General features: G+C 46.7%; 1 protein-coding gene across 1 annotated transcript; it reads left to right on the top strand.

Moving 5' to 3' along the window:
* Positions 1-4,715: 4,715 nt before the first annotated feature.
* On the top strand, positions 4,716-22,429 carry TP53INP1 (tumor protein p53 inducible nuclear protein 1). The gene is made up of 4 exons (XM_040972604.1): positions 4,716-4,941; positions 12,186-12,442; positions 13,002-13,362; positions 17,888-22,429. The coding sequence occupies exons 2-4, from the start codon at positions 12,331-12,333 to the stop codon at positions 18,135-18,137; spliced, it is 723 nt and encodes a 240-aa protein (XP_040828538.1). The 5' UTR covers positions 4,716-4,941; positions 12,186-12,330; the 3' UTR covers positions 18,138-22,429.
* Positions 22,430-23,965: the final 1,536 nt, after the last annotated feature.

The following is a 23,965-nucleotide window of genomic DNA, read 5'->3' as shown; positions in this document are numbered from 1 at the left end:
ATGATAAAGAGATCAGCCTGAGGCCCTCCCACACAATGGCTGGAGGTAATTGCTGATACTTCACGTGGGGAATTGATATGCTAATAGCACCCTTGTCCTTTGGAAGAAACAGGCTCTGGTGAATGTAAGACATGGAGGGCAAATTCCCTTTTATATAAAAAAAATGACTTGGGGACCCAGAATACCCTAACTGCCTACTACCCAGTCTAACTCCTCTCACAGTTTCAAGACCCAACTTGGCTGTCTCTGACACACACAGGTTGTTGGGCAGGGGACCAGAAGCAGCAGTGGGCATGAGTAGAGAGCTTTGGCAGCAGGAGACAGAGATCTTTGCTTCCGTGTTTCAGGTCTGCCAGTTGCTGGCTTTGTCCCTCACAGCAAGTCCACGCAGCAGTGGAGGTGGGAAAGGGGACTTTCTGTACCATGTATCTAGACCACATCCACTGCTTTTCTGTTCTAAGGATTAAGTATCAAGATCATTGTAAATGATTGGCTTTTTGTCTGTGCATTCACCCAGAAAACTAAAATGTCCTTGAAGTGAAGACCTGGCAGGAACTGTAGGCTCGGGGTAGGGAGCTTACCCTTAGCACTGGTTACCGAAAAATGGGGTTCAATTCCCTTCTCCTTTCTGGAGCCTCAGCTAGTACACAGGTCCTTGTCATTTTAAGGATTTTGTTTCTACTTACAGTGAGGAAATAAGGTTGAAAAAAGCCCACCAAAATGTAGATGTCAGAAAGGCCGCAGCATGTTGAAAACTTAATCTGAAGCTTTTAGCTTCTGGTGCTCTTGAAATTCTGACTACTTCCTGAGATGGCAGGTGACAGTTCTATTAGATTTTTTCTTTCCTTTTTTCTTTCTTATTTCAGAATGAAGAGCTGGCTAAATCTCATGCATCCATCTATCTCAAGCTTTTTGCAAATGGACCTTTCTTCCCTTCTCTCAGGACAGTAAATTTCACTGTAATCCTAAGTAATTGTTCTAAAATGCAATTGAGATCTTGTCTTTCCCAGACAATTGACAACATGCTGGGTACCCAGTCAAAGTCAGATAGATAGAAAATGGCCTAAGTGGACTTCATTTTGGGATTCTCCCCAGAACCACCCAGACAACTTGTTGCTGTTTCAAGGTAAAATCCTACAGGTCTCTCCAACTGGGGCTTGGTAGGACGTGTTCCTCAGCAGCCCTGATACAGCTGGCAGGATGATGATGATCATGACCTGTCTTGGTGAGCAGGAGGCAGGCGCATGAACTGCATTGTATCTGGCTGTTGGCTTAAATGTGGTCCTGTCTGGAGATCCTTCAGAACAAAATGTGAGACTGAATCCCTTTTGTTAGGACAGATAAGGGAGTGCATTGAGCTCCACTGAAAACACACAGGAGGGCTCTGACAGATGGGGAAGGAGGAAGAGGGGGGAGCACCCTCACAGCAGGGGGCCAGTGTGGAAGTGGGTACTATAGCAACGTGCTAAGAATTAGAGGAATTAGACATGTGAATTAGAGAATGACTGGATTCACTGGGTCTTCCCAGGCAGGGTCCCTGGCTGGGTCTTTGTCAGCTGACAGGCTGATTTGCATTGTGTAGTTTGAGTGTGGTTGTTGGGGGGCAGCTCTGTGCAATGGGATGACATTTACTCCTGAGTTTTACTGTGTGTCTGCAGACACAGACACTAGTGGCATTCCTAGGAGGGAGGGAGCCACTCCAGGTTCAAGCAATAGGTAGCAAGTATTTGTTTTGTTTGAAGAGACTTTTAAAACAATAATAGATCTGCTTTAAAAAATTTGTTTGCTTCTTTATTATTATCATGCCCCAGCAGTCCCAAACAATGTCCATGATAAAATACTCCTCCCTCGTGGGGGCACATTTCTCCCAAGCTGCCCCAGCCTGTCCTTAATAGCCACCAGGACAAACAAGCCCCAGGTGGGAAGATTCAAAATCTGCAGGCCAGTAAGCAGAGGCAGATGACTCCTGTGATAAGATCATTGTTTTCAGTCAAGAGAACTCCACTTAAGTGCAGAGATGGTTCATCTGTCACGGGCACTTTTAAGAAGTATGTGTGTACTTATGTGCAAGACAGAGACGGAGATCTTCCATACACTGGTTCACTCTGGAAACATTTCCAAGCACAGGGCTGAGCCAGGCCAAAGCCAGGAATTCAACCTGGGGCCCCAACATGGATAGTGATCCAAGGACCCTCTGGAGTCCTTAGCTGGAAGCTGGAAATTAGGAGCAGGAGTTAGGGCTCAAGCATTCCAGTATGAGGACAGGCATTCCAGCTGGGATGTTAACCACTGTGCCAAACGCCCGAGGTTACAGCCATTTCTATTAGCTTTGTATCTGGGTTATCCATGGCCACTTTGAAGCACTCCAGCATTTCATGCCTGAAACACACGTTTGGCCTAGTGTTTACATGACGCTGCATCTCCCATGCCAGCTCCAGCTGCAACTTGCAGCTTCATGCTAACATGAATCCTGGGTGAGAGTGGTGATGACTCAGATAATTGGGTTCCTGCCACCCACATGGGAGACATAAGCTGCATTCCCAGCTCCCCACTTCAGCTCTAACATGCAAGCTTTTGGGGAGTGAACCAGTAGATGGGAGCACCCCTGCAAAAAAAAAAAAAAAGTCATGATTTTACAATGTTTCCAGGACTAAGTGGGAATGGCTTACCTCAGGCCCCTGTGAACTGTCTGCTGTGTCTGAACTTTAAAGAGACTTTCTGCTCTTGCGTCTGGTACCCGAGCCAAGGTGGGCTGAACAAGGGATCTGTTGCACAGGGTGGGCCTGCTTGCAGCCCAGTGGTATTTTGTGGTGACTGGCTTTTTCCACATAAGCTATCAGACTTTCGTCATATCTAGGCTTGGAGAACTTAGAACACTCTATCGAAACCAGATTCTATCAACTGAAGCAGTCACAGGGCCAGCCCAGGTTCAAGGGAAGGAAAAACAGACTTCACTTCATGATAAGATTTGTGCTGGACACCTTTGGAAGTGTAACCTATCTCACATCTTTCCTTTATCACAGGAAGGTACTAGGTGCTTGCTTCTATGGTCTTTAGCCATGATAAACATTACCAAGCAGGAAAAAGATGGGCCTGTAGAACCTTTACATTGAGATTATGCTGGGTTCTGGATGGAAGCAGCTCTTCAGATTCCCGAGGAGACATGGTGTTGTGGGCCTTTTAACACAACAATGACCTGTAAGAGGGTATTAGGATGAGCCAGATTTTTAAAAAAGATTTATTTATTTTTATTGCAAGTCAGATATACAGAGAGGAGAGACAGAGTGGAAGATCTTCCATCCGTTGATTCACTCCCCAAGTGACCGCAATGGCCGATGCTGTGCCCATCCAAAGCCAGGACCCAGGAACGTCCTCCAGGTCTCCCACATGGGCGCATGCAGGGTCCCAGGCAGTCCTGACTGCTTTTCCAGGCCACAAGCCGGGAAGTGGAGCTGCCGGGATTAGAACCGGTGCACATATGGGATTTTGGTGAGTGCAAGGGGGAGGACTTTAATAACTATGCCATCGCGCTGGGCCCAGAATGAGGCAGATTTACCATAACCTATGATCCGTGTTCAATTCTGTGTGACTCTAGCACCTTGTGACATGTGTAATCAAGTGGCCACCATTTTTGGATCATTACTGTTAAATGTCAGACAATACCTTGAACGGGTCTTTAAGAGCCAGTGTTGTGGGAAGTGGACTGACCACAAGATGCTTGTGTCAGAATGAGGAGCCTTCCGGGTTACTGTACTGGACGGAAGCTATGCCCTTCCAGGGTCGCTGCACGTTAGGTCAGAAAATGATCTCTCACCCAAACAAGGACTGATAAGGAGTGCTGATAAGGTCAACAGACTGCCTTTTCCCGGCAGTTCATCCACCTGCATGTGCTTTGGTTTGGAAAGTGTTTTGCTAGAGCATTCATTTTCCTCTTCCTGTAACTAGCCCGGTGAGTGGTAGGCTCCATGAGAAGGCCCAGCTTGCAGGTACTTGCGCAGAAGTGATGACTTCCTGGGTCCCAAGAGGGCTAAGATGTGGAGTTGGGGGGGAGGGGTAGGGAACGGGCTCCTAACTCCCCCGCTAGATGATTCCTCCACCTCCCTGACTTCGGGCAGAGTCTGGCGGCACAGCCCCTTGGGCCAAGTCCACTCAGCCTCCGGTGTTGGTTACTTCAACAGGAGGGGCTCTGCTGCTCTGAGCCAGCCGGCATCACCCACGACGACAGGGCCCCAGCCTCTCCTTCCCAGGCCCCGAACTGGGTCGGCCTTCAAGCCCTAAGTCTATGGCGTTACCTCGGCTCTAGCTGGAATGAGGTTTGGGGGTCCTACGCCCCCCGACGACACTCAAGTGTCCTTATGGTCCTTGTTTTCCGGGTCCCCGACACCTCAGGGGTCCCCGGACGTTGGGCTCTTGCCGGCAACCCCCCCCTCGGCCCCTCGCCCCCTCTCCGGCCTGCCCGCATCTCCTCGCCCCACCCTTCCGCGCGCCCCTGGGCTCCTCTTCCCGCTCCCGGCTTTTGTTGCCCGGGCTTGTTTCTAACTGACGAGCACCTCCCCGGCTCGGTGCCAGGTCACGTGCGTTAGTGACAACCTCTCGCAGGGCGGCCCGGGGGCCGGGGCGCCGCCGATTGGCCGGGGTCGGCTCCGGCGCGGCCCTGGGGCGGGGCGGCCGGACCGGCGCGGGCGGAGCGGCCGATCAGCTGTTGCGAGCGCTGCACAACAACAAAAGGACCGGAACGGCCGGCGGTGGCTCGGGGCGCAGCGACAAGGAGGGCTGGAGAGCCGGCCCGCCCCCCGAACCGGCCACCCGGACCCAGCGAGGCGCAGCCTCTCCCGACCTCAAACTACCTCAGCAGCCCCGCGCCCTAACGACCCCGTCCCTGCCGAGCCGGCGGCAGCCGCTTCCTTCGCCGCGTACCCCGCGTTGGGGACTTGGGCGCACGTAAGTGCCGGCGGGGCGGGCGTCCAGGGACCCTCGACGCCGCAGCCCGGTCCCCGAGCCCGCCGGGCCTGACCGGGCGCCCTGCCCCTGGGCCGCCGGTGGTGCCCTCTCCAAGCCTCTCGCTTCTTGCCGCCCGTACCCTCGGCCGACCCTAGCGGCCGGGGTGCGAGCGGAGGCGGCGCGGACCTGGGCCGGGCCCCGGCGCTGGGCGGCGGTTGGGTGTTTGATTTCTGCCTCCTCCCCCAAGCCTGGCCTTTCTTGGCCGCGGCGGACCTTCCTCCTCCTTTTTCTCCTCCTCCTCCCCCCGACTCGGCTGTGGGACGGGGCTGCCCGTCTAGCCAGGGCGCGGCGTCGGGACTGGGGGGGCTCCGGGTACCGGGAATCCGGACCCTTGAGACGGTGCAGGCGGATGGCCGGCGGGAGCCCAGGAGGCTATGGGGCTGCGCGAATCTGCTGTGCTAACCGCCCGGCCAGCGCCTGTTTCGTGATCAAGTTGGTTGCACACAGCACTAGTTGAGGTTTCACCTGTGGGCAAGAGGGGGTGGTTCTGTTTGGGATCTGCCCTAATTGAGATCCTGATAGCTTGTTCAGCTTTTCCAGCTTATTTTCTTAAACCGCACCTTTACTGTGTGCCCGGGCTGTCACCTACCTGGTGCTAGTCGACCCTCACAATAAGCCCCCAGCAAGTGGCCCAATTCTTTAATAGAAAGGCATCCTGAGGCCCAGAGATTGACTAACGTATTCAGGACCGCACAGCCGATTTAAAAAATCAAAATTGCAGATGGGTTTTACTGGGGGACTCTTGGTTTTTATTTCGTTCCCGGATTCCTTGTGCTCAGTAAATCCAGAGGACTTGGAGGAGACCCTTCGCGTCTTTAGCTCCCAAGCACTTTAGGCGTCCTTTGCCGGGGAGTGGGACTGTGATTCAGCGTGCCCCCAGGACCCTGAAATCACGCAGTGCTTGGTCATTGAACAGGCTTTTCATTTGCAGGTGTGAAAAGCACGGGGGAGCTTTTTAGTCTCACTGTAGTTCCCGGGGCCCTGCCTGGATCCAGGGCCTTCCTGACTTCTGTGTCCAAGGTCTCTCTTTGGCTTACCCTGTCTAGTGCTCATCTGTGCTCCTTCACACTTCTTCCAGTGACCCTGCTGTCGGAATGCCATGTAAACAGGCAACAAATGATTACTTGCTGCAGTCTTTGGGGCACTTCCTTCAGCCTTCAGGACTGCCACTACCAAGTTAGTGGGAATAACCTCCCTTGTTAAGTAGTTGAGTAGACTGGGTTGCTGCAGAACAAGCAAAGGCAACATGGCTCAGTTTGGCAGTTCAGAAGTGATGTTAAGCTTCTTGAATCAATGCGGGTATCTCTTCTAGAGATAGAGGGTGATACCAAGAAGATGGGAACCTGGAGGCCGCTTTTCTATTTAACCACCTAATGTGTCCAGACTGCCCCCAACTGTCCACACATTTTCAAGTTAGAACTTCAGAGTGTGTACTTTTTTTTCTTTTTCTTTTTTGCTTTTTGGAGCCTCCTACTGGCAGCTAAAACCAACTGGAAAGCACTACTTGTTCAGTTTATAGAACCCACAACTGAGGGGGAGGAGAGTGCGAATTGGTATGCAGGGAGAGGCCAGGGGTTGGAATCGGGTGGCTTTATTCTGTGATGCTGGCTCCACCCCAAGCTGGTCTCTCACTTTCAAGCAAGCAACTTAAGTTTTCCCGGACTCCGTTTTCTCATTTTTCATCCACAAAGTAGGATGAATACTCAGTTGGAGCTGTCGTTATTACATGCAACCTATAGGGAAGAGATTTAATCCCAAATACAGCCTGCAATGAGCTTGTGGTTAAACTTTCCTGAGTGCCTCAAGGTGTCAGACCCTGTAAGTGCTATACGCAGTCATCCTGTTGGCCAGCAGACCCTGTCACTGGTGCACGGAATGATGGAACAGGCACCAAGTGGTTACTATCTCTAGGGTTACAAGCAGCAGAGCTTGATTTGGACTAAGCAGGTTAGCAGAGCAGCCTTGAGATACCACACCCCACTGCTTTTGGTGGGTCATGTTATCAAAATCAACCAGCTTTTTCTACTCACAGAACATTTCTGCTCTTGGTGTGACATCAGAAACACTAGTAATAAAATCTTAAGCGAGATGTATACACATCCTCTAGACTACAACTGTGATTTTAAGAAAAAAAAGAAACGTAGAAGAAAATATGCTAACAAATGACAAGAAGGGAGTGGCACAACAACTTTGTTTTGTTTTTAGAGATTTAATATTTATTGGAAGTCAGAGCTACTTGGAGAGACAGAGTGAAGAGATAGCACTTCCTATCTGCTGGTTGACTGCCCAGATGGCCACAACAGCCGACCTGGGCCAGGCCAGGAGCCCAGAGTTGCTTCCAGGTCTCCCGTGTAGGTACAGGACCCAAGCATTTGGGCCATTTTCTGCTTTCCCCAGGCGCATTAGCAGGGAGCTGGATGAGAAGTGAAACTAGGTCTCGAACTCATGCCCCTTTGGAGATGCCAGTGTCCCAGGCAGCAGTTTTACCCACTGTGGCCCAACACTGGGCCCCCTTATTTGTTTGGTAAAAGTCCCAAAATGCTGTTTTGATTTTATAATGAAATGGATGGTTTTAATCAGTGGGATGGGTTATTTTAAGAGAGCAGGCATAAAGCTACTTTCCTCAACTGTTTGGCCTGAGATACATTGTATTCCTTTTTCAGCCAGGAGCCTGCTGGCCTGGGGTTGGCTGCTCTGAAAGCTTGCAGGCTCCTAGAACCCCAGCTACTCCACCCAGCCGCCCACCCACCTACCTACTTACCTCCCCAACCTTTGCCTCTTTGTTCAGTTCCTGAGCTGCTTTTGTAAACTTGAGCTCTTTGGACACAGGCTGCCTCTAGAACTTTTGTTTTAGCATGATCTTTGCCCCGGAGTTGTGAAGGTCAGAAATTCAGTGGCCATGTGAAGAGATGGGTGTGAAACTATGCCTTGTCTTTCAGCTGCACATATAGCACACCCCATGGAGAACCTCTATTAGCACTGGACAGGACACAAGGTCAGAGCAGCAATGACTAGACCCAGACAGTGTCTACACCATTACTTTTTTTTTTTTTTTAAGATTTATTTTTATTGGAAAAACAGGAGAAACGGAAACATCTTCCATGCATTGGTTCACTCCCCAAGTGGTCACAATGGCTTGGGCTAAGCAATCCAAAGCCAGGCGTCTCTTCCTGGTCTACCATGTGAGAGCAGGGTCCCAAGGCTTTGGGCCGTCTTTTGCTTTCCTAGGCTGCAAAAAGGGAGCTGGATGGGAAGTGGAGCAGCTGGGACACAAATAAGTGTTCATATGGGATCTCCACAGTGCTTAGAGGAGAAGGATTAGCCAGTGGAGCAATGGCTGGGTCCTGTGCCAGTAACATTTTGGGAAGATTTTTTTTTCTAGATTAGCACTGCTCAGCAAAAATAAGAGATTGTAAGCCACATGTAAGTTTTCCTGGTAGCCACATTAAAAAGGGAAAAAGAGGGCCCGGCGCGGTGGCGCAAGTGGTTAAAGGTCCTCGCCTTGCACACCCGGGATCCCATATGGGCGCCGGTTCTAATCCCGGCAGCCCCGCTTCCCTTCCAGCTCCCTGCCTGTGGCCTGGGAAGGCAGTCGAGGACGGCCCAAAGCTTTGGGAACCTGCACCCGCGTGGGAGACCCGGAAGAGGCTCCTGGCTTCGGATCGGCATAGTATCGGCCGTTGCGCTCACTTGGGGAGTGAATCATTGGACGGAAGATCTTCCTCTCTGTCTCTCCTCTCTGTATATCTGCCTTTCCAATGAAACAATAATAAAAATAAATCTTTAAAAAAAAAAAAAGGGAAAAAGAACAGGAGAAATTAATTTTATTAATATTTGTAACTTAATAGATCCGAAATAATCTCAACATAAGATTGCTCCTGAAGTATTCTGTTGGGTGGGCTGGGATCCTGAGGCCTTGAAATACAGCCCCATATCTATTTTATATTTATAGTAAGTTTCAGCCCAGCCGCAGGACTAGTATTGGGAATGCTTGATCTGTACTTGCATGTAAATTTACAGTGGAAGAAGTAGGTTTATTCACCCTGGTTATTTCTGACATGATTGAAGGTTTTCCAAAAATTGACTCAGTTATCAAATTTTAAGTGTAAGTGGATTAAAGTTAAATAAAATCCAGTTTATCATTCATATAAGTCAAACACATTTTATGTGTGCCTGGTGGGTCAGGTTTTCCAGTTGCTTCTGACCCCTTAGTGATACCACACCAATCTCAGCTCTCTTTATCAGGTTAGAAGTTCATGGGGAAAGAGAGGACATAAATAGTCTCCGCATTTTTCTGATGGCAGACTGAGGCTTAGTACCAGAAGTTCTGGTGCCCAGGCAAGTGCTCCTACCCAGGGACTCTGCCCTCTTTCCCCGCTGCTTCCTCTACCCTGCCCTGCCCTCACCTGCCTCTGCAAGGGCTTAGTGTGAATGCCAACAATGAGATGCAGGATGAGCAGCTTGTCTGTCCCTTTCCCTGCTGCCTGCTTGACGGTGGTTGTCCTTGCAGGGCCATGGCACATGAGGAGGCAGTCTTTGGCCAGGGAACCCATGGGGCATTGCAGAAGCTGCTCTGGAGGATCCTGTGCCCTACACAGTTGCATGGTATGCAGGCATGCACACCTGCCACTCTGTGGACTTGGCTGCTGTCACCAGAGGGGCCCCAGCATTTTCTTCTGCCTTGCACCTGGGCTGAGCCCCAGTGTCTTAGCCTCACCCAACAACAGGTAGGGGGAAGACAAGAAGAGCAGAGGCATCTCCCCTCGCCATCCAGGCACTGTAGCTATAGTGGAGGCAGGGCCTGAGGGCTGCCCTGTACTCTGAAGACTGGCATGGTTCTCCTAGCTAGCTCAGCTGGAGTAGCATCACACTTGAGTCTGCTCTCTGCTCCCACAGTGACAGAAAAGTGGTGAGAAGGTTTTGCAGATTGCTTTTTGCCTCCTGGTTCAGAAACCCTGATTAGTATCAGAGCTGGAATTGCACAAGATTGGGAGGGAGGGGGAAAGGAGAAGGACTATGGTGGCCCTGCAGCCCGAGGATACAATTGCACAGTCCGCTTTCCTCCTCACTTCCCTTACCTGGAGCATGAAGCTCAGCCTAGATCCGCAGTTTGGCCATGTTGCTTTCCAGAAGGTTTCAAGAAGACTGGTTATGCAAGTGACACTTCCTGTTTACCCGCTTGTAATCATTAATGGCTGAGGATGGTGAGCTGTGGCCACAGAAGTATTCTTCTGTCATGTATTTGAGATGTTTTACTCCAGCAGCATGCCAGCCAGCTGTGGTTTGCACACAAGGAATTGAACCAGGGGGTCTTAGCAAATGATTGTTTGACACACCAGGTGTCAAGAGGCTGAAGTTATGGGCTCAAGGCTGATGCTTATGTTTCATACAGATGTTGACCATTGAGGTGTCTTTCCCCATCCCTGAGTGGTCCTGGCCTCTCTGGTTTCTGTCACCCACTCTGGGTTGGCAGCTCCCAAATCTTCCTCCAGCTGAGAACACACCCTGCGTTCCACTGCCCTGTATCCCCTGTGCCATTTTCAGCTGTGCCACCTTGGAGAGTGCCCAGTGAGCCATCAGCAATGTCCGGCCTGTTTTCTGCAGCAATCCTAGTCTTTCCCTTAAGTGATTCCCCCATCCCTCTACCAGGTAGGCTGGAAACCTGGATCACGCTTGACTTTTTCTGCCCTTAACTTCTAGCTTAAATGTTCTTCAGTCCAGGACAAAGCCAGGATGCTGTAACTCTATCCAGGTCTCCTGTGCTTGGGCTATCATCTGCACTTTTCCTAGGTGCATTGGGGAAGTGAAATGAAAGTGCAGCAGCCAAGACTTGAACCAGCACCCATATGGGATGCTTGCTTCTTAGGCAGCAGTTTAACCCCCTATGCCACAGTACTGGTTCCTCCCCTGTGTTCTTGCGCCCTCTCGCTTGGCTTCTCAACCACTTAAGATTAGTGATTTATTGCCAGTCTACCCAGCTGGTGTGAGGAACACTGTGTCCTTTTCCTCCCATGACATCCATGCCAGGCTGTCTCTTGCTGTGCGAAGGCCTCTCCCAGTGCCTTTTTCCCTGAACTAAGTGTGTGATAGGTTCCCAGTAAATATTTGCTGACTTGTGGTTGACCTGGATGGAGAACTGTGCCAAGTACCTTGCAAGGTGCATGTCCTAATGACCTACATTTCTCATTTAACAAGAGCATCAGGGAAACTGTTTAAGAAGTGGTTTTGGCAAAATTGGGAGCGACAGCAGGCTGGCTGAGTGAGAATGATGGGAGGAGGAGGTGGGTTTGGGCCCCAGTCCACAGGGCTTGTTGAGGGCTTGAGTGACCGGACAGGGCAGTTGTTGCTGTTTGCTATGGGAGATAAGGGTAATCAATATGTATGAGCAAGTTTATCAGGGGAAATGAAAAGCTCTTTTGTTATGTAACCAAGCAGACATGGATACATCAAACTGGACCTTTAGTTCTTCAGAGTTCCCTGAGGTAGGAACTCTACTGAGGATGTGTAGCTTCCTAACTGGCGCAGCGCCTTGCAGCCAAGGTGGGCCTGGAGCCTGGGCCTGCCAGCTACAGCATGGCTCACTAAACCGTGACACAGGAGTGGGATTTCCAGAGTTTCTTGTTGCCCAGCACATTCACGTGTAGTTTGCATGTCTCCATTCCAGCTGCAGGAATTGTTCTGCCAACTAGAGTGTGCTGTTTTTAGAGACTAGTAGTGTACATAGGTGTGACCACTGGCCTGTCCAAGAAATACAGCACAGAGAGATGCAGCAAGGGACAGGGAGGGCCTGGCCCAGTGGTGTGACCAGGCCCCAGAGCTGGATTCACCTGACTTGTACATGGTTGAGTATCATAGACCAAGGACACTAATAGATAGCGAGAAAGAGTTTTGTAGTTGGAAATCATTGTTCATGTTCATCCCATATAGAAGTACAGGTGTGAACAAGACCCACCTTTTTCCCACTTACTTCTACTCAGATATGTACAGGTTACGTTTGAATACTTGATTCATAATTACTTGTAAAAAAGGTTGGATTTCTTGTATTTGACTTGCATGGGAGGAAGTGGTCACAGAATGTAGGTTAAGGCATGTGCTTCTAAGGGTGTATGTATGTGTACAAACCTACTTATAAAATACCCATGCTGATGCATAATATTACCTTTTCTTTCTTTTTCTTTTTTTAGGGATAGTAGTTCTTTCTGTTTTTCACCTAAGTTGAATAAGCACCTTGCGCACTTTAATTTCTACTCAGAGCCATTCCGACTAAAGACAAAATTTTGAAATCTCACTATAAAGACATCCAGCCAAAGTCTCAAGCTTGCCTTAACAATGTTCCAGAGGCTGAATAAAATGTTTGTGGGTGAAGTCACTACATCTTCCAACCAAGAACCAGAATTCAGTGAGAAAGAGGATGATGAATGGATTCTTGTGGACTTCATAGGTAAGGAACTGCCCATGGTTAGTTTTCACAGTGAAAGTGGCAACATTTGCCTTTGAGTTTTTGTAGATCTGAGTTAATACCTCCGAAGGTCTTAAGCCTTAGAAGTAAGTAAACAGGAATGTCTAAAAATAGATTGCAGGAAAGAGTTTGGCGCCAGATGATCAGTCAGTGAAATTGATTGACGTCAGACTATCCACTGTTGCAGCATTTAGAGCCTGATACTCTGAGAGGCCCTTGAATAGGAGCAACTCCTATCCAACAGGCAGTAGTCCATGGGCCCCAGTGTTCAGTCAGCAGAGCAGAAGAGCCCTGAAACCTTTCCAGCAAGTCAGTGTACTCCCCACATTTTGGCCACACACACGGTGCTAGGAAATGATTGTGTGATTGTTTTGAGTGACTAGAAATTGTTTTGATTCTGACCCATATCAAGGGAGGAATGTGAGCACTAACAGTATCGTCTCTTTTCTTGACTGTGACTTGGATGGGCGTCTCCATGGTGACTTCGTGATATGATAATTCCCTTCCCATGGGATTTCGCTGCACGTGGCCCACCATCCAGATACCTGCACTGGTTTCCCAGCAGAGGAGGAGGAAGAGGAAGATGACATCCTTGAAGAGCCACCTACTGAGCATCCTTCCGTCTTCTCCTGTTTGCCTACATCTGTGGAGTGCTTGGCTGACACAACTGATTCCTGTTTCCTCCAGTTTGAGTCCTGCCCAATGGAGGAGAGCTGGTTTATCACCCCTCCCCCATGTTTCACCGCAGGTGGATTAACCACTATCAAAGTGGAAACAAGTCCGATGGAAAACCTGCTCATTGAACATCCCAGCATGTCGGTCTATGCTCTGCACAACTCCTGTCCTGGTCTCAGTGAGACCAACTGCAGGACCGAGGAATTTCAAGATCCGGGTAGTCCCAGGTGCGTCATCCAGCATGTTTCTCTCTAGGCAATCTGCTATGGGTGCATTTCATTTGTTTCTGCTTAAAGTGAAAACTAGGCTTTTAGAAGATGCAAAGCAGTTTTGTTGGGCAGTTTCTAAAAGTTTCAGCATAGTGATGTGTTTTTAAAATATTTTTTTAAAAGCTTGCACATTTTAGATTTTTCAAAGTTAGTTGTAGCAAGATCCCAGTTATATAATAGAGTTCTCATACATGTAGCTGTTCTGAATGGAAATAAAAGCCTGGTATTTCTCCTTAGTATCTTAGAATGTGACTGGCACATTATAGCCTGGATTATTTAGGAGATCAATTCCAACTAAAATATTGTGTCTCTTTTTGGTTTGTTAAAGATTATTTTATTGGAAAGGAAGATTTTACAAAAAGAAGAGATAGAAGTCCTCCATCCACTGTTTCACTTCTCAAATGGCTGCAATATTTAGAGCCCAGCTAATCTGAAGCCAGAAACCTGGAGCCTTTTCCTATCTCCCCCATGAGTCTAGGGTTTCAAAGGCTGGGGCCATCCTCCACTGTTTTCACAGGTCATCAGCAGGTAGCTGGACAGGAAGTGGAGTAGCCAGGACACAAACAAGCACCCATATAGGATGTTGGCCCTTGAAGGGTGAAGATTAGCTGGTTGAGCCATCATACCAGCCCGCAGAATATGATGTCTTAAACTCTTTTCTTCCACATAGTCTTAGGTTACATCAAATGGTATTTACACTTGAAAACCTAAGTAAAATGTCTGAAGTGTAAACTAAGATGACAGCTTTAACAAAGTTGCTTATAGTTGTTTTCTGCTTATAGTTGTATAGGAAAAAGTTCACATTGAAATGAGGTTTTGTTACGTGGGGTCCCAGTAGTGTGAAATGGTAGTGTGAAGTTGGAATGGCAGGTGGGTGGAGGCCCTGGTTCGTTCAGGGAGATGTCCAGTCAGTGAAGACAGAATACTCCAAAACAAACTTAAAAGACATCTTCTGGCCTTCATCCAGATATCATATCCAGGGAACATATCTGAGATGGCTTCCTCCCTCTAAAGTGACATCCTTTATCAGGGTATTTGCCTCAAAGTGCAGACAGTCTGTCACACATGGCAATGGAATATTCCCCCTGGTGTTAGCATGGAGCGGGTTGGAAGGATGGTAATATTGGCACTGGTTCCATTTCATTCCCTCTTGGCTCAGGAGTCCAAGTGAAATTTTTTGGAATAGATGAAAATATTCCAGTGGTTAGTGCTGTCAACTAAATGCCTCTTTCCAATAACTACACCATTGTGCATATCTTCTGTTTCCTGTTTGCCAAATACAAACAAGGCTCAGGCAGCTCATTAATATGTTAACTTTGTGAGTGTGTTGCACTCTCCAGTCCCAACATCGTAGAGGATCTTTTGGAGGTCAAATTATTTCATTTTGTTTGCACCAAAATGACAGTTCATTCATATAGCTACATAATCCCAGGCTATGGACTGGGTAAGGTGCTTAATGGGAAATGCTACTTTAACTGGCACTTTATTCAATTTGTCAAGAAGCATTCCAGCAAACATTTTAAATACAAATACGGCATTTTGGAGGTAATGCTGAATTGTTTATAGTTCTTCAGCTTGGTTTCTTCAGTTCCCTCAAATTTTGCATCTTTAAGAGAACTTTATGAGAATTTAGCATGATTAGTTAATACTGGAAACACTGGCATTGGTTGCTGTTCAAAGGTTAAGCGTGTATGTGAGTATACATGTGGTCAACAGCTTTGCAAAGCCACTTACAGAAGCAGTACTTGTGCATTGCAGAAAATGCAAATACGTAGAAATGTGAACTTTTGATGTGACATTCCCACAACTCCCAAATGTGTGTGGTTACTATCCTATGGCTTCTCCTTCCACTTGTCCAGTGTGTTCCCTTGTTTGGGCCCATCCACTGACCCCTTATGCATTTCTAACCTCAGTGGGACTCCTACTACTTGTTACTTTCGACAGTGATATGCACCATTTTGCATCAGTACATGTTTTTGTACTACTCAACCCATTCTCAGGGGTCCCTGGTAGTACCTATGGTATTTCACTGAGTTTGTCCAGACTGCCTCCAAAGCACCCGATTGTTAATGCATCTACAATTTTGATGTAGTCAGAGCATTGTATCCTGTTTTTGCATTCATATATTGTAGATTTAACATAAGATAGGTAAATTTCCATATGTAAATGATGAAAATACACTGAACTTTGTATGAATTCGTCGCACAAATCCTGTTGTTATTGCAATTGTTAATAGTAACCGAAAGATTATTAGCATTCTTGTTCTGAAATTTGAGGTTCTTATCAGGCAGACCTCACTGAATCAAGACGGGAATTGGGTGGTACCAAAGGCAGGTGAATAACTGTTGTAAACAGCTGCATCTTTCACAGATTACAATGCTTCTGGCCTGTGTGTCCTCGGGGATAGTTCAGTAAAGCACATAAAAGTACGCTGCTTCATAATTAGTGTGGGCTCTGGCATATGTGTTTTATTGCATTGTAGCCTTTATAGATATTGTTTGTTGAAGTTTATAAACTATTATGTCTCAAGTAAAACTTGTGTATGTGACTTAAGTGACCCATAGTAAGGCAGCTTGAATAGAGTTGACCACTTCCTAACAGTAAAATTAAAGTAGCATTTTAAAATCTTACTAGTGATTTAATAGTTCACCATTTAACATTTGTAGGGCCAGGAAAAGCTGCTTATAAGACTCATGGATACAGAGTAAGTATCTTCCCTGTGAGACTGGGTGACAGGTGCTGTCAGTCTGTGTAGGAAGACCCAGGGCTCATGCCTACTTTTCAAGGCTCACTCTCCTTTGTCTTTGTAGTCTCTGAGTGTGGCCTATTGTAGTTATACAACTACAAGTCCATGTTGAAAGAACTGTTTTCCTCCAGTGATGCTAAGGCAGAGCAAACAACTGCTCGTCCTGTGGAAAATCATCATGAAGTGCCTTAGAACATTTTGTGCCATGTGTGAATGCAGTTTGGATCCCTCATGTCTGATTAGCTTTCATATGAAAAACATAATAGGGCTCAGCACGATAGTCTAGTGGCTAAATCCTTGCCTTGCATCTGCTGGGAGCCCATGTGGGCCCTGGTTTGTGTCCCAGGTGCTCCACTTTAGCTCTCTACTTGTGGCCTGGGAAGGCAGTAGAGGATGGCCCAAGGCCTTGGGACCCTGCATCCACTTGGGAGACTTGGAGAATGCTTCTGGCTTCTGGCTTCAGATTGGCTCCATTGCAGCCACTTGGGGAGTGAACAGTAGTTATTCTGTAATCTCCTTCTCTCGTATATCTCCTTTCCAATAAGAAAAAATAAATCTTTAAAAAAATAATCATACTCTGTTTTTTTTAAAACGGATTGGAAAGACAGATTTACATGGATAAGGAGAACTGTTTAGAGCAAGAGAGAGAATCTTTCATCTGTTGGTTCACTTCCCAAATGGCCACAATGGCTAGAGCTGAGCCAATGTGAAGCCAGAAGCCTGGAGCTTCTTCCAGGTCTCTCACGTGGCTACATAACTTGGGCCATCTGCTGCTTTCCCAGGTCATCAACACAGAGTTGAATCAGAAGTGGAGCAGCTGGGACACGAACCAGTGCCAATGAGGGATGCCAGCACTTGAAGGTGGAGCATTAGCCTATTCAGCCACAGTGCTGCCCCCATACTGTATGTATTTTAAGATCACTTGTCCTTCAAGGATCTTTAAAATGTTGCCATAAATGAAAATGCAGAATATGGCATGGTGTGCTGTGAACAAAAACAGATGTGCCTTCCATGATAAGCAGTAGATTTTTATGTGGAGAAGTGTTCAGTGAGTGGAATTTTCTTATGCCTAGTTCTCTTAAATATATAGATGGAAGGCTTGTTTCCTAATCAGTATAAACTAAGAATGAATATACTCTTTAAAGATTTTGATGAGAACTAAAATATGTAATATTTGCAAAATGTTTATCAGGTGCCGATTGTTGGGGGCACTGACAATTTCCTGCCCCGTGATTGGCCCTTTGCCCTGATTGCTGTGCCTTGATGATCTTTAAGCTGATTGGACAGGATTGACATATAAGCCAGGGGCTTGGCAGGGGAGGGGCTTCTGCATAATGCAATTAACGGACATAACGGTTTTAATGGAAGGTCTGAATAAAGTGCCTCTGGGACGCTCTCCAGTGTTGGGTGATTTCTTCCGTGGGACGGAAGACCCTGATACCGATATTCAGTGATGTTGATCCCACCCCCAGAGGAGTGTGTATGAATTTGTGCTCTATAATCAAAATACAGTCCAAGTGAACTGGGGTGTCCGAGCCAGCTGGGGTAGGTGGCTTATTTGCACCACAAGCTGGCTTCTCTGCCACTGCCCCCACCCCTACCCTCACCCCGAGTCAGTCAGTGCTCTTGTTCAGCCTTAAAGAAGGGTGTGGCGAGCTGAAGTGCTAAGTGACTTTGTCAGTGTCATTTCCAAATCCTGCTAACTGCATGCATCCCCACTATTTTTTTCTGTTTCAGAGTGGAAGCTCAGAATGAGATGGAGCAGCACATCCGCTGCTATGTCGCAGCTTTTGCTGCTCATGCAGCTTTTCTGGAACAATCCAAGAGCTTTCGCCCTTCCCAGTGGATGAAAGAACATAGTGAAAAACAGTCTCTGAACAGAAATAGCCTTCGTCGCCAAAATCTTACCAGGGATTGCCACTCCCGGCAAGTCAAGCACAATAGCTGGGTTGTTCACCAGCCCTGCCCGCGTCAGTACAATTACTAAGAATTTCAAGTTTTGGTTGGTCTCACTGGATTTGTGTACACACATGGATTTGTGCCATGAGCACACTGTTTCTTCACAGCCAGTGGTGACCAGTCACGTTGTGGATACTTTTGAAAACCCTGTTTATGTGCCGGGTACCACATAACGCCTTGCTCCTAATATTTACTTTATTGTAGATTTTTTTCAGAATATTTTTTGACATATCAATACAAGTTACAGTGTTTGGTGTTGGGGGGTGTCTTTATTGACGTGTACATGAATTAGCATTTTAAAGACATGTCTTCCCAAGTATAAGAATAGGCATCTTTTGGTTTTGTTTTATTTTGTATTAATCTTCTGAGTAAACAAAAATTTATTCTCAGGGTCAGCCATACACTTTATTGACCAGTACTTGATCATCTTTTCTGTATATAATGAATACATTTTTACACTAACATGAGCATTAACAAATGCGAGTTGCCACGGATATAGTGGAATTATGGCTGGACTCCCTTTTGAAAGAAAACTTGATACATTTCTGTGTGTGTGGTTTTGTGGGGTTTTCTTTTTTCTTTTTTTTTTTTTTTTTCCAGATTAGTAATGCAGTTCGTGTTGGAATTCAGGTACATTAAGCTTTAGTGAGCAGTACTTTAGTAATTGTTATCTGACCAGTGATGTGGTACAGACATTGGCAGATGTCGTGGGCAAAGGCACGGGTCTCCTGTGCAAAGGGATTATATTAGGTTTGCGAAATGACGTGGAAGACCCAAGTCCCAGCCTGACCCCTCTTCACCTCATATTTTAAGCTGTTTTTTAGTTCTTTCCTGCTAGCTCTATTGCCCACCTCGTGTGAGCAATGAACTTGGGTGTCATTTGGGCACTTGGCATGACTGCACATGATATATGTGTGTGTGCAGCTTTGTGCTTGTGCCTGAGAAAAGGAGTAGTCTTCTCATGTGCACTTGCGCAGACGAGGAGCAGCCCTCTGCCCTCAAGCCCTGCCTGCCCAACTCGGGCACGGGCCAGGGTGGCTTTCTGGCGATGGCTCTCCCAGCACCTGAAGCGGGGTAACGGGGTAACTTTAAGAATTCATTTTGCGTTTTTACTTCAGACACTCTGAAACCACTCTGGCCTCGGGTGGGGGGCCTCCACCACCGAGAGGGGAGAAGTATCACTCTGGGCCCTCTCAAACTGAACCTGTGCGAACTTCCGAGGCCTTCCTACTGACTCTAGTGATGGCGGACTGGGGCACCGCTGTCACTGCTGTTGCCCACGGCATTGGTGCTACTGTGGCCAGGGCAGAAAGTTCCACTCACATGTAGGCCAGTTGCCTTGACTCGAAGCAAAATGGACTTCCTTACCTCCAGTCTCTTCCCACTGCCGCGGGGGTCTGGCTGAACCACAGACCCTCACTGGTGTCCTCTGCCAGGAGCATCACCTGCCCAGTGGCATGGCATGGCTCACCTGTCCATCTTCTCTGAGCCCTTGCTACCTGAGTTAGGCCAGGGAGCCTAGGCAGAGTGTCGTGTACTTCAGTACCCACAGGGCAGGGAGGGCTGCTTCTGTGCTGGTGTCAGATTCGTCCACTGGCTGCGCCCAAGTGCCAGGATGTCTCTTTAACACAAGAGGCAGGACCCCCTTCGCCCTTCCCCCATGTGGGCTTCCCCTTTATTTATTTGTTTTCTATGGGCCAAGATTGTCAAGATTTTGTAGTTTGTTACTTATTTGCAGTTGTTTACCAGATTTGGGAGACAAGGTGAAGTTTTCCCGAAGGCCTGTGTGTGTGCTTGTGTGTGTGTTTTAAATCGACTGTTCGAGGGCCATTCTTTGACTTGAAAACTGACCAGTTCACTGTCTTCTGCTGGGGAGCCCAAGTGTGTGGGGGTCTCTGTGTGTGTATGCGTGGTTAGTGCCACACCAGCTACAAAAGTTTAGCCATGAGAGTTTGTTTGGCAGAGAGAACAGATCTGTATATAAAATGCATTGGTCTTAGCTATGATTTTAAGATTTCCTGATAACTAAACAATTTACATCTGTTAGTTACTGCCTCTTCGTTGGTCCCAGGGCCCAACTTTTCTGTGTCCTTTACCCAGAAGACAAGTGTTTGATTGTTGGGACTTCTCAACAGGATTAGGGTTACCAGACCACTTATGATGCCCTGCTATGGTGTCTGTGAAGTGAGTTTCTAAGGTTTCGTCTAAACTTGGCACATATTGAAGAAAATGGTTAACAGTTCAGTTGGAAGTTCTCAGTCTAGAAAAGTTTCTTTGGCATCTAAAGACATAAGACCAATAATAATACAGAATGATGCTGACTTGTTAAGTATTCTCTGAAATATGGCCAAAGTACACTGAGTTTACTCATTTTGCTGTTGTAAACATCAGTGGTTTACAGTGTGCTTTAGGGCATATTCCTTGAAAATGGGATCAGAGAACAAGGAGGACCCTCTGAATTTAGTAGCTCTTGTTTCTAGACTAGTGGCATAGAATGTTATTTGGAAAAAATCTGGAATATTTGGCACACAAGCAGTGCCTCGTGGATGAGTTTCTTAGCTTTTACAATGCACTGTTTCTGAAAGTTTGTGGTTTTGTTAATAAAACATTGTCTGCCAAAGCTATGTTTAGTTTTCTTTCTCTGCTGACTGAATTATATCCTGCATATGTACTATGAAGCTAGCCACCCATTAGTTGTTGTGGCAATGCATTTCATGCTTGGCTGGCTAGAGACTTTTTTTTTTGCAGAAGATGAAAAGTGATGGGATGTTTTTACTCCTATTGCAGGGTGCTTTTGTCCTCCTCAGTTTCCTGTACTTTTTTTTTTAATTCTCAAGCAGTCTGCTGCATTTACACTCTTCCCCAGCTGTATCAGTGCTGGGAACAGTTTACTAAAGTTCAGCATCACTTGTTTTGGCTTCTTGCGTCTGTGGCATACACTGGTTGGTCATCTGTGTCTGCACGAAAGCCAAGTTTCTTTGCTCTTTCTCGTCCGTCTCTAGGAAATGTATTGTCTTTATATCGTCTCAAGAATAAAACAAGGAAAAGGTACATTTTTATTCTTATTTTCCTTGAGCTGGAGGAAAAGAAAAAGAAAGGACTGTAACTAGAAGGTTGACATTGAAGTTGGTTGGTGAAAAAAGCTAAAGTGTTTCTAAGATTATTTTTTGTTTGCTTTTAGAGTCAGTTAAGAGACTGCTCCTAGTACTGGGAGATACTAGTATATGTTTCTAGTGTTACCTTACAATTACCTTTTTATTTCACAAGGCCCACCAATACTGGGTCAACAGTTTATAGAGATGGGCTTCTATCATGATGGCTTTGTGACCATCAGCCTTGCTGACAAATTGCAAATGGCCATCTCTACTTACTTTATTGCTTACAATGTTATATTAAATGCTTTACTTAAACGTCCTACACATTACTCATACAGTGGGGTTAGCCCAACCACACACGGGTATCACTTGAAAATCTGACACCAGTGGACATGGTGAGAAGGGCCAAGAAAGAGGAGCTGGAGAGCAGACAGGCTGGGGCATCCACCCCCTGAGGCAGCACCCTGCATGCAGGAGGAGGTACTGGTGACAGGAGGGTCACTCCCATGGACGAGGTTCCATACATCATAGAGAATTTTCCTTAGGACATTCTTTTTAAAAACTGTAAGTGTTCAGTGCTTGGTTTTTCGTTGTATCAGCCTGAAGTATTAGTATTTGTTGTCTAGGTGGACGTGTGAAAACCAAACCAGTACTTGGGGAGGTTATGTTTGTGTGCATTCAGGCTGGGAGGACGGGTGGTTTTGTTTGTTTTTCCTCCAGAGGTTTGTTCTTTAAACAATCATTGTGGAGGGTTTTTTTTTTTAAAAAAAAAAGTTTTTATTGTTATTGTTATATAATATATATATATATTTTTTGGTCAAGCAAAATTGTGAACACATTTGCTTTTCAGAGTTTCCAAGATGGGAAGAGTAGTGGGGATGTACTATGTGCCTTCTCAATGTGTTATTTTCATCAACTTGAAAACTCAAAAGGGACGTTTGGTTACATCATATACTGTACATCAATCTATGCATAAATGGCAGCTTGTTTTCTTGAGCCACTGTCTAAACTTTTTCCTGTTTTTATAGAAATTTCAATACTGATTTATAGATGGTTGGTTTTATACAGACTGAACAATACAGCACTTTGCCAAAAAAAAAAAAAAATGTAGCATTGCTTCATTGTTGTGTGTTAATGCCAGTTCTCTGTATTGGGTTCAGCAGTGCTCTGCACTGCCTGGAGTTACAGTTTTTAACCTGTCAGTAAATAAAATTTCCTTCAGCTTTACGGTTGCCAGATTCTTTTTATTATTTTCAAAGGTAGGCACTATTTACTTCAGATACCTGCTGCTTAGTTTTGCTTACCTAAAAATGTTTACTATGCACTCTTAATTTGAAAACAAGATTTTTAAATTTTTATTTAAAAGGTAGGTTTACAGAGAGAGGAGAGACGGAGAGAGATCTTCCATCTATCTACTGGTTCACTGCTCAGATGGTTGCAACAGCCAGAGCTGGGCTTGGAGCCTCTTCTATTTTTCCCATGTGGGTGCAGGGGCTCAAGGACTTGAGCCATCCTCTGCTGCTTTCCCTGGCCATAGCATAGAGTTGCATCAGAAGTGGAACAGCTGGGACATGAACCAGAACCTGCTGGCATCACAGGCAAAGGTTTAACCTACTATGCCCCAGTGCCAACCCCTAATGTGGGCTTTAAATTTTTTTAAAAGGTTTATTTTTACTGCAAAGTCGAATATACAGAGAGGAGGAGAGATAGGAAGATCTAACATTCAATGATTTACTCTCCAAGTGGCCATAACGGCTGAGCTGTGCTGATCCAAAGCCAGGAGCCTGGGGCTTCATCCGGGTCTCCCACATGGGTGCAGGAACCCAAGACTTTAGAACATTCTCGACTGCCTTCCCAGGCCACAATCGGGGAACTGGATGGGAAGTGGGGCTGCCAGGATTTAGAACCAGTGTCCATATGGGAAAACGGTGCATGCAAGGCAAGGACTCTAGCTGCTAGGCCACCATGCTGGGCCCTAAATAATTTTTCAGTATGTTTATTTTGAAATGCAGAGTAACAGAAAAATAGAAATCTTCCATCCTATTGTTTACTTTCCCAAATTGCTACAATGGCTAGGACTCGGCTAGGTCAAAGCTAGAAGCAGGAACTCCATCCAGGTCCCGCCTGTGCGCAGCAGGGATCCCAGCATTTGGGTCATCTGCTCCTAGTTATGCCGCTAGTTAACTTACCTCTTGCACTGCTGGCATCCTTGTAGGCATCAGTCCATGTCCTCCTGACTGCTCCACTTCTGATCAGCTCCCTGCTAATGGCCTAGGAAAAGCAGGAGAGGAAGGCCCTACCGTGCCACCCATGAGAGACTAGGAAGAAGCTACTGGCTCCTGCCTTTGGCCTGGCCCAACGCAAGAAATCACAGCCATCTGAGGAGTGAGTCAGTAGGTGGAAAACATCTCTCCCTCTGTAACTCTTTCAAATAGATTAATCTTTAAACAACAAAAGGGTGTAGCAGTGGGGCTAAGGAATGACTGTCCTTGGGGAAAATCAGCATTCTAGAACTATGGCTTGTTGCAAGACAGACTTTCTTAGCTTCGAATCTCTGCTGAGATGAAAAGATTGGGGTCAAGGATAAGGAGTCACCCAGATAAGGAAAGCTCAGGAAAGTTGATTTGGGGAAGAGCCAGTGAAATGGAAATTGCTACCCTGGTATGAATGGCAGGTGGGTGGCTGCTGCTGAAGAAGTTTACATACCCACTTGGAGATCAACCAAACTGTCCAAGTAATTATGCAACATGGTCAACATCAG

Source organism: Ochotona curzoniae, unplaced genomic scaffold (genome assembly GCF_017591425.1).
Source record: "Ochotona curzoniae isolate NIBS_2020 unplaced genomic scaffold, NIBS_Ocur_1.0 contig_2318, whole genome shotgun sequence".
Classification (NCBI taxonomy): Eukaryota; Metazoa; Chordata; class Mammalia; order Lagomorpha; family Ochotonidae; genus Ochotona; species Ochotona curzoniae.
The sequence above is the reverse complement of the archived record's forward strand: the minus strand, read 5'-3'. Positions and strand labels throughout refer to the sequence as shown.